This window comes from Typopeltis vanoorti, chromosome 21, assembly GCF_054136105.1.
Source record: "Typopeltis vanoorti isolate ZY-2024b chromosome 21, IOZ_Tvanoo_1.0, whole genome shotgun sequence".
Taxonomy (NCBI): Eukaryota; Metazoa; Arthropoda; class Arachnida; order Uropygi; family Thelyphonidae; genus Typopeltis; species Typopeltis vanoorti.
The window spans coordinates 40,350,929-40,363,282 of record NC_143569.1 but is presented as its reverse complement, the minus strand read 5'-3'; the positions used below and the strand labels follow the sequence as shown (position 1 = coordinate 40,363,282).

Sequence of the window (12,354 nt, the reverse complement as noted above, 5' to 3'; positions counted from 1 at the left end):
GGGAAATATGTAGAATAATGTGTAAGTTACATGGTTCTATCTCGATTCTTTCATGGTGATTATCACAACTTTTCAGCATACTCTTGTATTCTCAATTGGGTCTTTATGATGTCCAGGGAAGATGGTGGACACTGCAGTCATGCTTGCTGAACCACTGCTGAAGAATTCTTTCATGATGGACAGTGCCACAATAGTTGTGGCATTGTTATCCATGAAACAACGTTACCTCCTGGATAAAAAGTCAATATTACAGGATGGACTTGATCAGCAACAATGTTCAGATATTCTTTGGAGGACACCGACCTTCCAGCAATATCAGGGGATCCATTCCGTACCAACAGAAGAAGTCTTGCTTCATTGGACTCCTGCCAAACTCTCTGCTTACTGCCAGCACAAAGTGTACTGTGACTCGTCGGACAACGACTTTTTTCTAGTCTTCTAGTATCCAGCCACAGTGCTCCTGACACCACTGTAGACAAACTTTAAAGTTGCAAAAAAAAGGCTCTAAAATTGAAGTAGCAAATTATAGACCAATCAGCATCTCAGAGTGGTAAAAGTATTGGAAAAGTGTCAAAGACAGAATTCCAGAATAGGTACATAAGAATAGAATACCTCATGATTAAATTTAATGGAATAAATACAGCCAAAGAAATAATCAAACAATTTAATTGTTCTGATATTTCATCTGTCACATAGATATCTTTAGGAATATAATATTAAAATTACAATAATAGACAGGCGCGCGCACACACATCAATAAGTAAAAGAAATTAGACTATTTTGAGACTAAAGTGCTATGGTGGGGGTGTAATCCCTCTATGGCAAGGTTGGCCAACCTTTTATAGTTCATGCGTCAATTTTTTCAGTTTTTAAGATGCGCATTACAAACTTATACCACTTTTCAGCCCTTTTAAAATATGGTAATATGGATATATTTAACAGTTATGCATAAAACTATGTATTATATATATGGTAATATAGACACTTTTAGCAGTTTTAAATAAAAGGATTTCACATAAAGACAAGATAAACATTAATTATTTTATTGAGACTTTTGAAATTGCTTTGCTTTTGCTAAGCTTGTAATGTTCGGAGTTAAATCAGTTACAGAAAGCATCAAACAGTTTTTCAAATTTGAATCAGTCAGTCGCGACCGTAGTTTGTTCTTAATAATTTTTCATTAATGAAAATGCTTGTTTGCATCTGTATGTAGTTCCAAAACGACAGATTTAAATCTGAGCAAATTTTCTCAGTTCTGGAAAATGTTCACAGGGCAACGATTGCCAGAAATTAATTATATCAGAAGCATCTGGGACTGATGAAAGTTCTTAGTTTTGAGATCAATAAGTTCCATTTGTATGTTACTAGGCATTGTCAAGATTTTTTGTTCAGTAAGTGAAAAGGGATTTATAGATGCAAGTATGCAGTCTTCTTCTTCGGCAAAATCGCTAAAATGACCGTTAAAGGACTCTTGCAATAACCCGAGTTTCTCAGTATATTCTGTAAAGTTGCCATTATCTTTAACAGATTCACTATGTTCTTTTAAATGTGGAAATTGACTTAAATCTCCGTTTTCTAACTGTGAGATGAACAGTTTTAATTTCATTTTGAATGCACTGATGTCATTTACTAAGCTAGGAAACAATTTGTTCTTGCCCTGCAGTACCAAATTTAGATCATTGAGGTGGCTGGTAACATCAACTAAAAATGCTAAATCAAATAGCCATTTCTCATCACACAACAGGGCTTTTTCCTCATGCAGCTCATCCTTCTCTTCCAGAAAATTATGAACACTTTCTTTCAGCTTCCAAAATCTACTGAGAACTTGTCCTTTAGAAAGCCAGAACACCTCACAATGAAGGATGAGATCACCATATTCCATATCTAGCAGTTCACAATATTCTCTGAATTCTCTTCTGTTTAACCCTCTTGCTCTAATTTTATTCACACACTTTACAACTGGTATCATAACATGCTTAAAATTTAGAGTTTTTCCACACAGAGATTCTTCATATATAATACAGTGATACTTTAGTAGAGAACGACCTAAAAACCTTTCAAGTAAAGTTACAGTCCCAGAAACTCTACCTATCATTGACGGTGCTCCATCAGTGCAAACACTGATGAGCTTACTAGAATCTAGTTGTTGATTTTCTACTAGACATGACTTTACTTTGTCAAATATGTCTGACCCTCTGGTTTTTCATTGAAGTGACTCAAGACCGATAAGTTCTTCAAAGATGTTAAAATTACCATCAATTCTTCTTATAAAAATGCTTAATTGGGCTACATCACATATATATTCAGCGGATTCATCCAAGGCTAAAGAAAAGAAAGAACAAGCATGAACATGGTCTTTAAATTGCTCAGTAACATCATGGGAAAGTTTTTCGATGCGTCTTGTAATTGTTTGCTTGAACAGAGCAATTTGGTTTACTTTTCTTTCAACATTCTTATCACCAAGACATTTTGCAAATTTTTCGAGACAGGGCTTAACAACTTCCTCTCCATCAGAGAAAGCCTTGTGTTTTTTAGCCAATACAAAGGCAATTTCATAAGACGGCTCCAGCATTGCCACACTTTCAAAACTTCGTTTCACAAATATATTTTGTCTCTTTTTTATTTCTTCCTTTTTCTTAACCACATATTCTTTCTGCAACTCAGACCCAGGAACTAACTTCAGTTTTTCTTCTAATTCAGCTTGATGTTTTCTATAGTGTCTGTTAAGATCATGTCTTCTATTATTTGAGAGAGTACTTTCACAAACAATGCACAATGGTTTTCCTGAAGGACCCGCAATAAATAAGAACTCATTTTCCCACTTGCTAGTCCATTTAATGAACTAGCAAGCGCCAGTTCATTAAACTGGCACTTGCTATCACTTTCTGATTTTCTTCTGTTCATTTTCTTTTGCAAAGTAATGGGTAACTGACTGTAAAAAAAATTATTTCAAAAAGTAAAGCTTATTATTAAATAATTTATTTAAATTATTTTATCATTTTAAACATTGTGAACATTCAAAAACAGTTCTACAAGTTTAAGATAAGATTCCTGTTTTTATGAAGGCCTAATACAGTTCTATAAGTTTAAAAATCATATATATTTTTTTTTCATAGAGAGTTTTCGTCTCTCTCTCTCTCTCGTAATATATTATGTCCAATGAAATACGAGATCGCTTCCTGTCATAAAACAGTCGATCAGCTGGCAATCACACACACACAACCCAAACATCCTAATTACGAAAGCTTTGCCGATGATCAGTTAAATTTTAGGAATAAACCTATACACGTAAATAAAAAGGAAAGATATTGTATAAAAAAAAACATAAAAACACATACATACAAATACACCGAATAATTGCAGGTTTCAGTAATCTGCAAATTAGAGAAGCGGGCAAGAACTTGACATACGCGTTCAAAATGAAAAAATTTATTTTTAAATTTACAGAACTATATTAAGCCTTCATGAAAACAGAAATCTTATCTCAACCCTTTGACATATAAATTATTTTTAAACTCTAAATTCGTTTGAAATTGACGCGAACTTCATAACATCTGCAATACGTCAAAATCACTTTTGGTGCAATAAACAAAAGATGTGTCACAGACGTCTTTGTATATAATTCATTTGAAATTGACATGAACTTCGTAACGTCTGCGATACGTCAAAATCAAATTTGGCGCAATAAACACAAAAAAAAATGTCACAGATGTCTTTGTATGTTAATGGGTTAAACTTAAAGAACTGTTAATAAAAACATATAAGTTCGAAAACACAGAATTGTTCATTCATCGAATCAGAAGTTCATCAAACGTTATGACATGAGAGTCAGCTGTAAACTGATTGAGTAACTGGTGACGCAAGTCAGCATTTGCCAATGCCTGTTGCTTCAAGATCAAACAAGTATAATAAGTGCGCACTCTAGAATTCAGTGGTTGGTTAATTGTGTGTTTACATATATATACATATATATATATGAATCGTATACAAAATTTTTTTAAATTTTTCTCTGGGGTTTTCGGTGCGCCACTTCTAATTGTGCAATGCGCCATAGGTTGACCACCCCTGCTCTATGGGTACTGTTGGATAGCTTTAGCTATTCAGCAGAAGGTCTAAAAATTAAAGTTTCCTAAATCTTGGGAAGTTTAACACAACCATATTTTTTAGATGAGGCTGGTTTTTCAAATCTGCTACTGATTCTAAAAAAAAAGTCTTTCAAGTTTGTATTTGCTGTGATGAAGAATAATAGTTTTTTTCTCTCCTCATCTGATGCTGTGCAAGATATCCACTACAGTATGATCAGCTAGAACTGACTGACAATAGTTGTGGCGGATGATGTATTTCTTGTGTTCAGCATGGTGTATCTCTCAGTTTGACCATAATATGGTCAGTTGCAAGAACAAGGAACCTTATAAACACCTGGAACAGAGATGGAAGGAACCCATGATTTGGAAAACTAATTCTTAGGCCTCCTCTGCCCAGGCAGCTAAGTCTAGTCACAACAGCATCCAAAGAGGGAATCACACAGAGGACTTGAAGCTCAGAATAGTCTAATTTCTTCCATTTATTGTTGTGTGTTTTTGTGAGTGCTATTACAATTTTAATATTGTAATTTTATGACAGAGACGAAATGTTGGAACAATTAAACTTGTTGCTTAATTATTTCTCTATGCTGTATTTATTCCATTAAATTTGTGAGCACTTAAGTTTAAATATAGAGTAAATTTGAACCCCCTTTATTTTTTTAATGATAGAGCTCATAATTAAAGATCATGAAAATTATAACCAAAATAAAACTTTAAGCTACAATCCTCCTTTGGGAAATTATTTGAATCCACTTTTCTCAAACTGTAAATCAAAGAAGCTTTGCCTTCTTTTCTATCTTCATTATTGAAATGGCCTTCCAGTATATCTCAAGGATAAGCAGACATTTAACAGAAATGTTAAATTCTTTTCCTAACACCAACCTCTGATCTACAAATGGAACCAAAATATTAGTTCTTCAACTTTCCCTGAGATTGCTTAAAAATCAGCTCTGGCCACACACACACACACACACTATATCAATACAGTTTTTCTATTTTTGAATGAATACCACTTGTTACTTCTGTTCCAATTAGTCTTTATATTGCTGTTAATGGTAATGAATGGTGAAATACATCTGATGTACACTATCTTTAACCCTTTAACTGCTGATTTTATACTCTACTGACATTGTCCCAAGTGCTGAATTAATTTTACAAAAAACTTATAAAATCAATTAAAATTCTTACTGAAGTAAGAAGTCTGGACAGCATCATAAATTCTTGATATACACTTGTTCACTCACAAAAATGGCAATAACAGTGTTTTATAAAATTTGCATAATCAAGGGGTGTTCACTTGATTAAGCAAATTAGCAAATTACACATTAATTTATGTAGACTCACCAGGATCTTCTTCATCTGAAGTACACAATTCATGCCATCTACTGCCCTCCACCACAACTGGTATTTTTTGTCTGTAAATTGCATGCGTTCTGAAGGGCCGATTTGTCTGTATGCGGGATGAAAAACCCAAGTTTCTGGGAGGAAAAAACCCTGCTACCTCCGTATGAGATCAGCTAACTCACCTTCAATTGAAAAAGTCCATATATAAAGATTCCTCTTATCACGACAAGAATTGAACTTAGGCCTTTTCCAATCGAAGGACGCAGTGTATCGTCATTCTTCCAACTGCACTACAGAGGTGCTTAATATGATTAGTTTCACCAGTTCAAATTTTTCTCTTTAGATGTCATACAAGGAGAAACCCAAGTCAAATAAACTTCAATCAAGTTAACTCGATCGTAGCAAGGTCACCATTTTTTTCTGCGCTCGAGTTAATTCGACCGTAGCAGTTAAAGGGTTAAGTGTTGTAAAAATTATGTTGCTATTAAATTTGCTCATTGTTTCTTGAATCTCTCAAATAATTTGCACTGAATATAATCTACTGTTTGTTATGTCATACCCTATATGATTTTGGATAAATGGCAATATTTAAGAAAGTGTGCATTAAATTAATACAAAAGATTTAGTTGTACTTAATGGTTTCCCTTACCCTCTGAGGTGCATCCTGTTCTGATACTAGCCATTCTAATTCAGAAGCTTTTGGAAGCTGTTTCTCTGAAAATTTCTTCAAAAGACAAAGAGCTACTGCTTCAGCTGACAAATTATTAGATTGATCTGATGAGCTGAAAAAGTTACATTTTGTTACCTAGTGTATGTGTATATATATACATATATATATATATATATATACACACACACACACAAGATATATAAAGAGAAATGTGATTAGCAAGTTGATAAGCAACACAAAGCACAGGCAAGAAGGGTGATCTATATGGAAGAAAAGGCTACAGCTGATTATGAGAGGAAGCTAGCTGATGAGGCCAAAAATTCCAAATAGTTCTTTCACTATGTGGCAAGTAAAAAGAATAATTTTGTAAGGGTGTACCAAAGAAATGCAGATACTGAAGTGTCAGAAGCGACACTGACTTATGTGAGAAACACAAATACGTGAACTGGAGGCTAATGACATTGCAGAACCTTACATTATTATTATTATTATATGGGCACCTCCTTGGAGTCAGAAGACTCATGGCAAGAGACACAAACTATCCATACAATCTATCATACCTCTCCTTGAACCCAGACAAAACACTAACAATCAACTCTGGCAACCCATTCCACTCATTTACAACACTCTAAGCAAAAAACCTAGTCCTCATACTGCTACTAAGCACACTTTTACTCAACTTCCAAGAATGACCTCTTTTCTGCCCCTCTCTAATCAAGTGCTGAAACATTTCCCATGCATTAATAATATAAAACCCTTTAAGTAACTTAAATGTTTTATCATATCCTCTCTTTTTTTTTGTCTCTCAACCAACTTCTGCAGTCCACACACACTCAATCTATCCTCATAAGGAAAATTCCACAGACAACTCACCATATCAGTTAATTGCTTATGAATTCTCTCCACCATTTCCTCATCCCCCAAGAAACTCAGGAGACCAGACCTGGGCACAATAATCCAGATGTGGTCATATCAAGGCCTTATAAAGTGGAATAACAACTTCATTATCTCTACTTTAGTGTGTTCTTCAATAGCCAAGTAATCTTATGAGCTACCTCAGCAATATGTCCTCTAAACTTCAACTCTGTCTACCAAGACCCCTTCCAAACTTCACCTATTGCCTGGAGTATACAGTTCCATCAATGTGGTACACAGCTAATAATTTATTTATCCTAAAATGCATAACTATACATTTCTCCACATTAAACTGATATCCATCTTTTGTCCATACTGACGGCCTATTTAAATCATCTTGCAAGCTCTCCAGATCGCCTTGATTAACTATTACTCTACCTAATTTTGCATCATCAGCAAACAACTAAATATTTCCATTTCATATTACTTCCTGTATCATTTATATACAAATTAAACAGTAGTAAAGTAGTAGAGTCTGCCTGGTTAGCCTAGTGGCTGTGCACTTCGCAACCATATGCCTGGGGAAGGAGTGTCCTAAGTTCGATTCCCATCGGTGACGTGAGGAGCTGAAGGATCTTCCTCAGCCATAGCCAAGTTAGCCGGTCTTGGGCATGGACAGTAGGGTTTTTCCCCCAGTTTATCCTGGGGTTTATCATCCTGCAAAGCAGGCAAACTGGCCTTGAGAACTCAACACTACAGGACATTGGATACACCGGGGTGTAGGGCTGACCACCTTATCCTGTGAATGGTTTGAGGTCCGATGATTAATAAATCCTCGACACCGCAAGGTAAAAGAGGGTAAAAGGAAGATGAGATTAAACAGTAGTGGTCCTAGCACTGACCTGCAATACACCACTAGTCACCTGCTTTTGCCACTCACTATGCTACTTTTTGATATCTGCCCAGCAGCCACTCTCTTATCCACATAACCAGTGTTATATTCATCCCCATTTTTTCTACTTTGCGTAACAAAATTTCACGTGGTATTCGGTCAAATGCATTTGCAAAATCCAGTAGAATCATATTGTAGGCATTTCCCTTATCCAACTCACCCATCATAAAAAGTTGGTAAATTACTAAGGGATGACCCACTCTTCACAAAGCCATATTTCGCCTCATAGAGTATCATATTCCTATCCACCCATTCCTGAATTCTCTTGAAACCAATTTTTCCAGTACATTTACCACCACTCCTGAGATACAGATTGGTTTTCTATAATTTGCAACTGCAATCTTAGAACCTCCCTTATGCAAAGGAATTATTTTGTTCTCTTTCTACTCCTTTAGAACTTTACCAGAGCTGAGACTTAAATTAAAGAGCCTAGTCAGAGGCATTGCCAGTTGATTTGCACATTCCCTCAAAGCGCAAGCTGATATTCCATCTAATCTCACAGCTGTAATCACAGTGAGATTCTGCAATATCCCAAGAATCTCCAATTCGTCCATTTCTGGTCCCACATAACACTCTGTCACATATGTTGCAGCATGTTAACCTCACCTGTATGATAACCCTTGAGGCGATCACTCAGTAACTCAACTATTTTATTTGCTTCTGTCATCACCCTTTTTGTATGATCCTTGTTACTGTTCATGTACTTGCTGGTCACCTTTCTTCTTATATACCTTCCAGAGTATTTTCTTTTTCTGACATTAATAAGCAAGGCAGTGGTCTCACACTGGGCAATGAAATTCATCTCCTGGATATGCTAAAGGATATGGAGAGTGGATATGCTAAACACTCGGACAACAGGCCTGATCAGATGTATTTATTTTCACCGATAAGGAATAGTTTCAGGTTTTTTTATGTCCCCCAACTGCCAACTCATCCTCATTCAATCCGTATACAGTAAATATCTATGTTGATGCACCTTCAATCCATGCCTTTATGAGGATGCACAACATGCAGCCGAGGATTGGACATTAGGTCCAAAGTCTCAGTTCTCTACATTTCTTAAAGGCTATGTGGAGGTCTTTTGCCAGTTATTCTGCTTTGACCTTTAAGCAATCACAGCTGTTATTATGGTTAACAAAATATTAATGTAAATAAAGAATTTATTACGAATATTATAGTCAATATCCATTTTACTAATACCGAGCTATATGACATGTTGACAGCCATTTTACTAATACAGAGCTATATGACATGTTGACAGCCATTTTACTAATACTGGACTATTTGACATTGAGTTATTGGAGGCTGCACTGTATAACAATGCAGTCGTTAACAAATCAGATAATACTAATCAAATTTATAATGGAGTGTGTTTTGTTTTGCTAATATTTCCTCTCCCATTCTGTTTAAGTGACCATACCATCTGAGACTAGCTCTGCTAACACATCCTGGATGCTAATAATGAACAAGTTCTTTCCTAATATCCTTATTTTTAATATGATATTGCCATTGATGCAATCTGTTCATGCCCCTAATCTTTCTCAGGACTCACATCTGCGGTCTCTAGTCTTTGGTCAAGTGTTTTACTTGTAACCTTTCAGATCCATAAGTTAAAATTGAATACTGTCTCGTATACAGCTAATTTAGTGTTTTGACTAATTTCTCTCTTATTCCATATAAATTTATTCAGTTGACTTCCTACCATACTAGCATTGTTGATTCTGTTGTCTATTTCCATATTTAATTTACCATCTTCATTAAAAATTGTGCCTCACCAGCTGAAATGTTTTACTTGTTCTATAAGTTCTCCATTCACAATGCAGTTGATATTTTCAATACTTTTGTCTATTTTCATTGTCTTGTTATTGCTGACCTTCATACCATATCTATTACAACAGTTATTCAATTTAGTCAGGGAATCTTGAAGACTTTGTACTGGATTTATTTAGAAATATAACATCATCCGCATAAAGCAAAGAGCTAACATCTCCAATTTTGATATCAGATTTAATATTGCTTTCCTTCATAGTGTGATCCATATAGATAATGAATAGCAGAGGGGATAATGTACATCCTTGTCTGACACCAGATTTAACATTAAACCATCTTCCTGCACTTCCTTCAATTCTAACCTGCTGACTTACAACTCAAATAAAGAAAGTATTGCTTGATATAATGCTCCATCGACACAATACAACTGTAGCGTTTTGAATAGCTTTTCTCTTGGCACCTTGTCATACCTTTTCCAGATCTACAAAAATTAAATAGCTTTGTATTTTTATATTTCCATGATTTCTCAACTATTTGTTGTAAAGTGAAAATTTGATCCTGACAGCCTCTATTTGGCCTGAATCCAGCTCGTTCTTCATCAAGTTTCCTTTCCACAATCCTTCTCAACCGTTTCTAAGGTATACTTGCATAAAGCTTACCAGGAACACTCAGTAAGAAAATACTTCTGTAATTCTCATATTCAGTTTTATTTCCCTTTTTTTTAATATATATATATATATATATATATATATATATGGATACTAAGAGAGCTCTACTTCAATTATCTGGAATTTGTCCCTCTGTCCAGGTCTTATGAACTATGCAGAACAGCCATTGCAAGACTTTTATATCTGTATACTTGAGCATTTCTAGCTCAAGAGATTATCGACAAAAAAATTTCGCATATCTTAAAAAAATCACATTTACTGATTAATCACTCACTTAAAGTGGGAAATAGTATCATTTCACTCAATTGCGCTAACTGATTATTGCACATACAGAATTCGCACCAAGCGAGTTTTTCCTTATATAACCTCGTATATACAGGGTGTTCGGGATAAATTTGACAGTTTCGTAAGGAAAAAGAAAATCTTCTTTGTATCTATTAAATTTAACGAATTGACAAAAAAACATTACAGGCAGAGTTAATTACAATACTATCAACAAGATTTACTCAAAATAACCACCATTAGCATCGATCACAGCTTCAATTCTGCTTCGGAACCTCGAACAAGCTGATGCTACAGTCTCCCTGGGAAGGGCCGCAAAAACTGTTTTAATTTTATCCATTAACTGGGCTTTTGTATTACTGGAAGTGCGATTGGTGTCTTTTTCAACTGCGCCCCATACAAAATAATCCATGGGGTTAAGGTCTGGGGAGTTTGGAGGCCAAACATTTGGACTGGTGAAGTCGTAGAAATTTTCAGACAACCATTTTTGACTTTTCCCAGAGGTGTGGCAAGGGGCCGAATCCTGCTGCCATACATACGGCCTACCATTGGCTACCCTTGTTATCCAGGACTTGACTACAGTTAGCAACTCCACGAACAAAGCCCGAATTCCAATGCCAGGGTTCTTCAACACCTGTTCCTGCAGATTTGCGAGGAATTCTGCTGTACGAACGCAATCAGATCGTCTGCTAGGGATCTTTCTTCTTGCTACATCCTCGTAGTCACCATTGCAAGTCTCTAGTTCATGCCCGATTGTTTTTACTGTATTCAGGGAGCATTGGGCAGCAGTCGTAATATCCTTATTTTGATGGCGGGCACGAATCATCATGATACAAGTTATTCTCTTCCATGATTCAGGTGGGTTCCAGCTATCCATCCTTTCTGACATCTTGTATATGAATGAAGAAGGGTCCAAACTTTTAAATGAAGAGAAGTGCGTGTTAATACATGTAACTTACGGAAAAATATAATTAATTATAAATATGTCAAATTTATCCCGAACACCCTGTATATATACTACCATCTATACTGCAGCAAATACAAATATGAGAGGCTATTCCTCAAATCTGTCTCAGCCCTGAGAAACTTCCCTAACCTCAACATATTCAAATGCATAAAACTGCCCCCAAATTTGTGATGTCTATACAGTCACTTCAATCTGTGTAAGCAATGATGTATTTTTTCTTTTCTTAGCTACATAGATTTAAGTGAATTAATTTAGTACTCATAATTTTATGGGTTATAGCTAGACAAAAAAAAGGGCACATTAATATGTGAAATATTACATTAGCAGTTTTAGTGCAGTAAACCTTCAAAATATCACTGTCGAAATTAAAACAGAAAAGAACCAAATTTATTTAAATTGGAGTGGCTGGATAAATGTTGCATAATTTGTTTACAAATTGAATGTACATGCAGTATTTGAGTAGGTGAAGGAGTAAGTATTTAGGCTGTGCTTATAGAAACATTTAGTATATAACGTACAAGAATGGTGACAACAAAGATGCCACCGATCATATCAAACTAAGAGTTAGTGGCTTGTGACCTTACTGCGAGCACAGGCCATCGTACAAATTAGTCTGAGACTGGAAACTTATGCATAAAATGTTTTCATGTGCACATGGGCAGCAAAATTAAATGGAATATTGCATAGAACCATCTGGTACAAAAGATGTAGAAGCAGGTTGAAGGTTGGACAAAAGTTATGGCCAACTGCACTGCCAAGAG

The 12,354-nt window shown here is 35.5% G+C and overlaps 1 protein-coding gene across 2 annotated transcripts in view; it reads right to left on the bottom strand.

Moving 5' to 3' along the window:
- The window catches only part of Rubicon (run domain Beclin-1-interacting and cysteine-rich domain-containing protein rubicon), a 357,235-nt gene that overhangs the window by 133,902 nt on the left and 210,979 nt on the right, over window positions 1-12,354 (bottom strand). For both annotated transcript variants that reach the window (XM_090410954.1, XM_090410955.1), the window contains exon 13: window positions 6,079-6,211. In XM_090410954.1, the coding sequence (XP_090267080.1) occupies window positions 6,079-6,211 (133 nt within the window). The remainder of the gene's footprint in view (window positions 1-6,078; window positions 6,212-12,354) is intronic.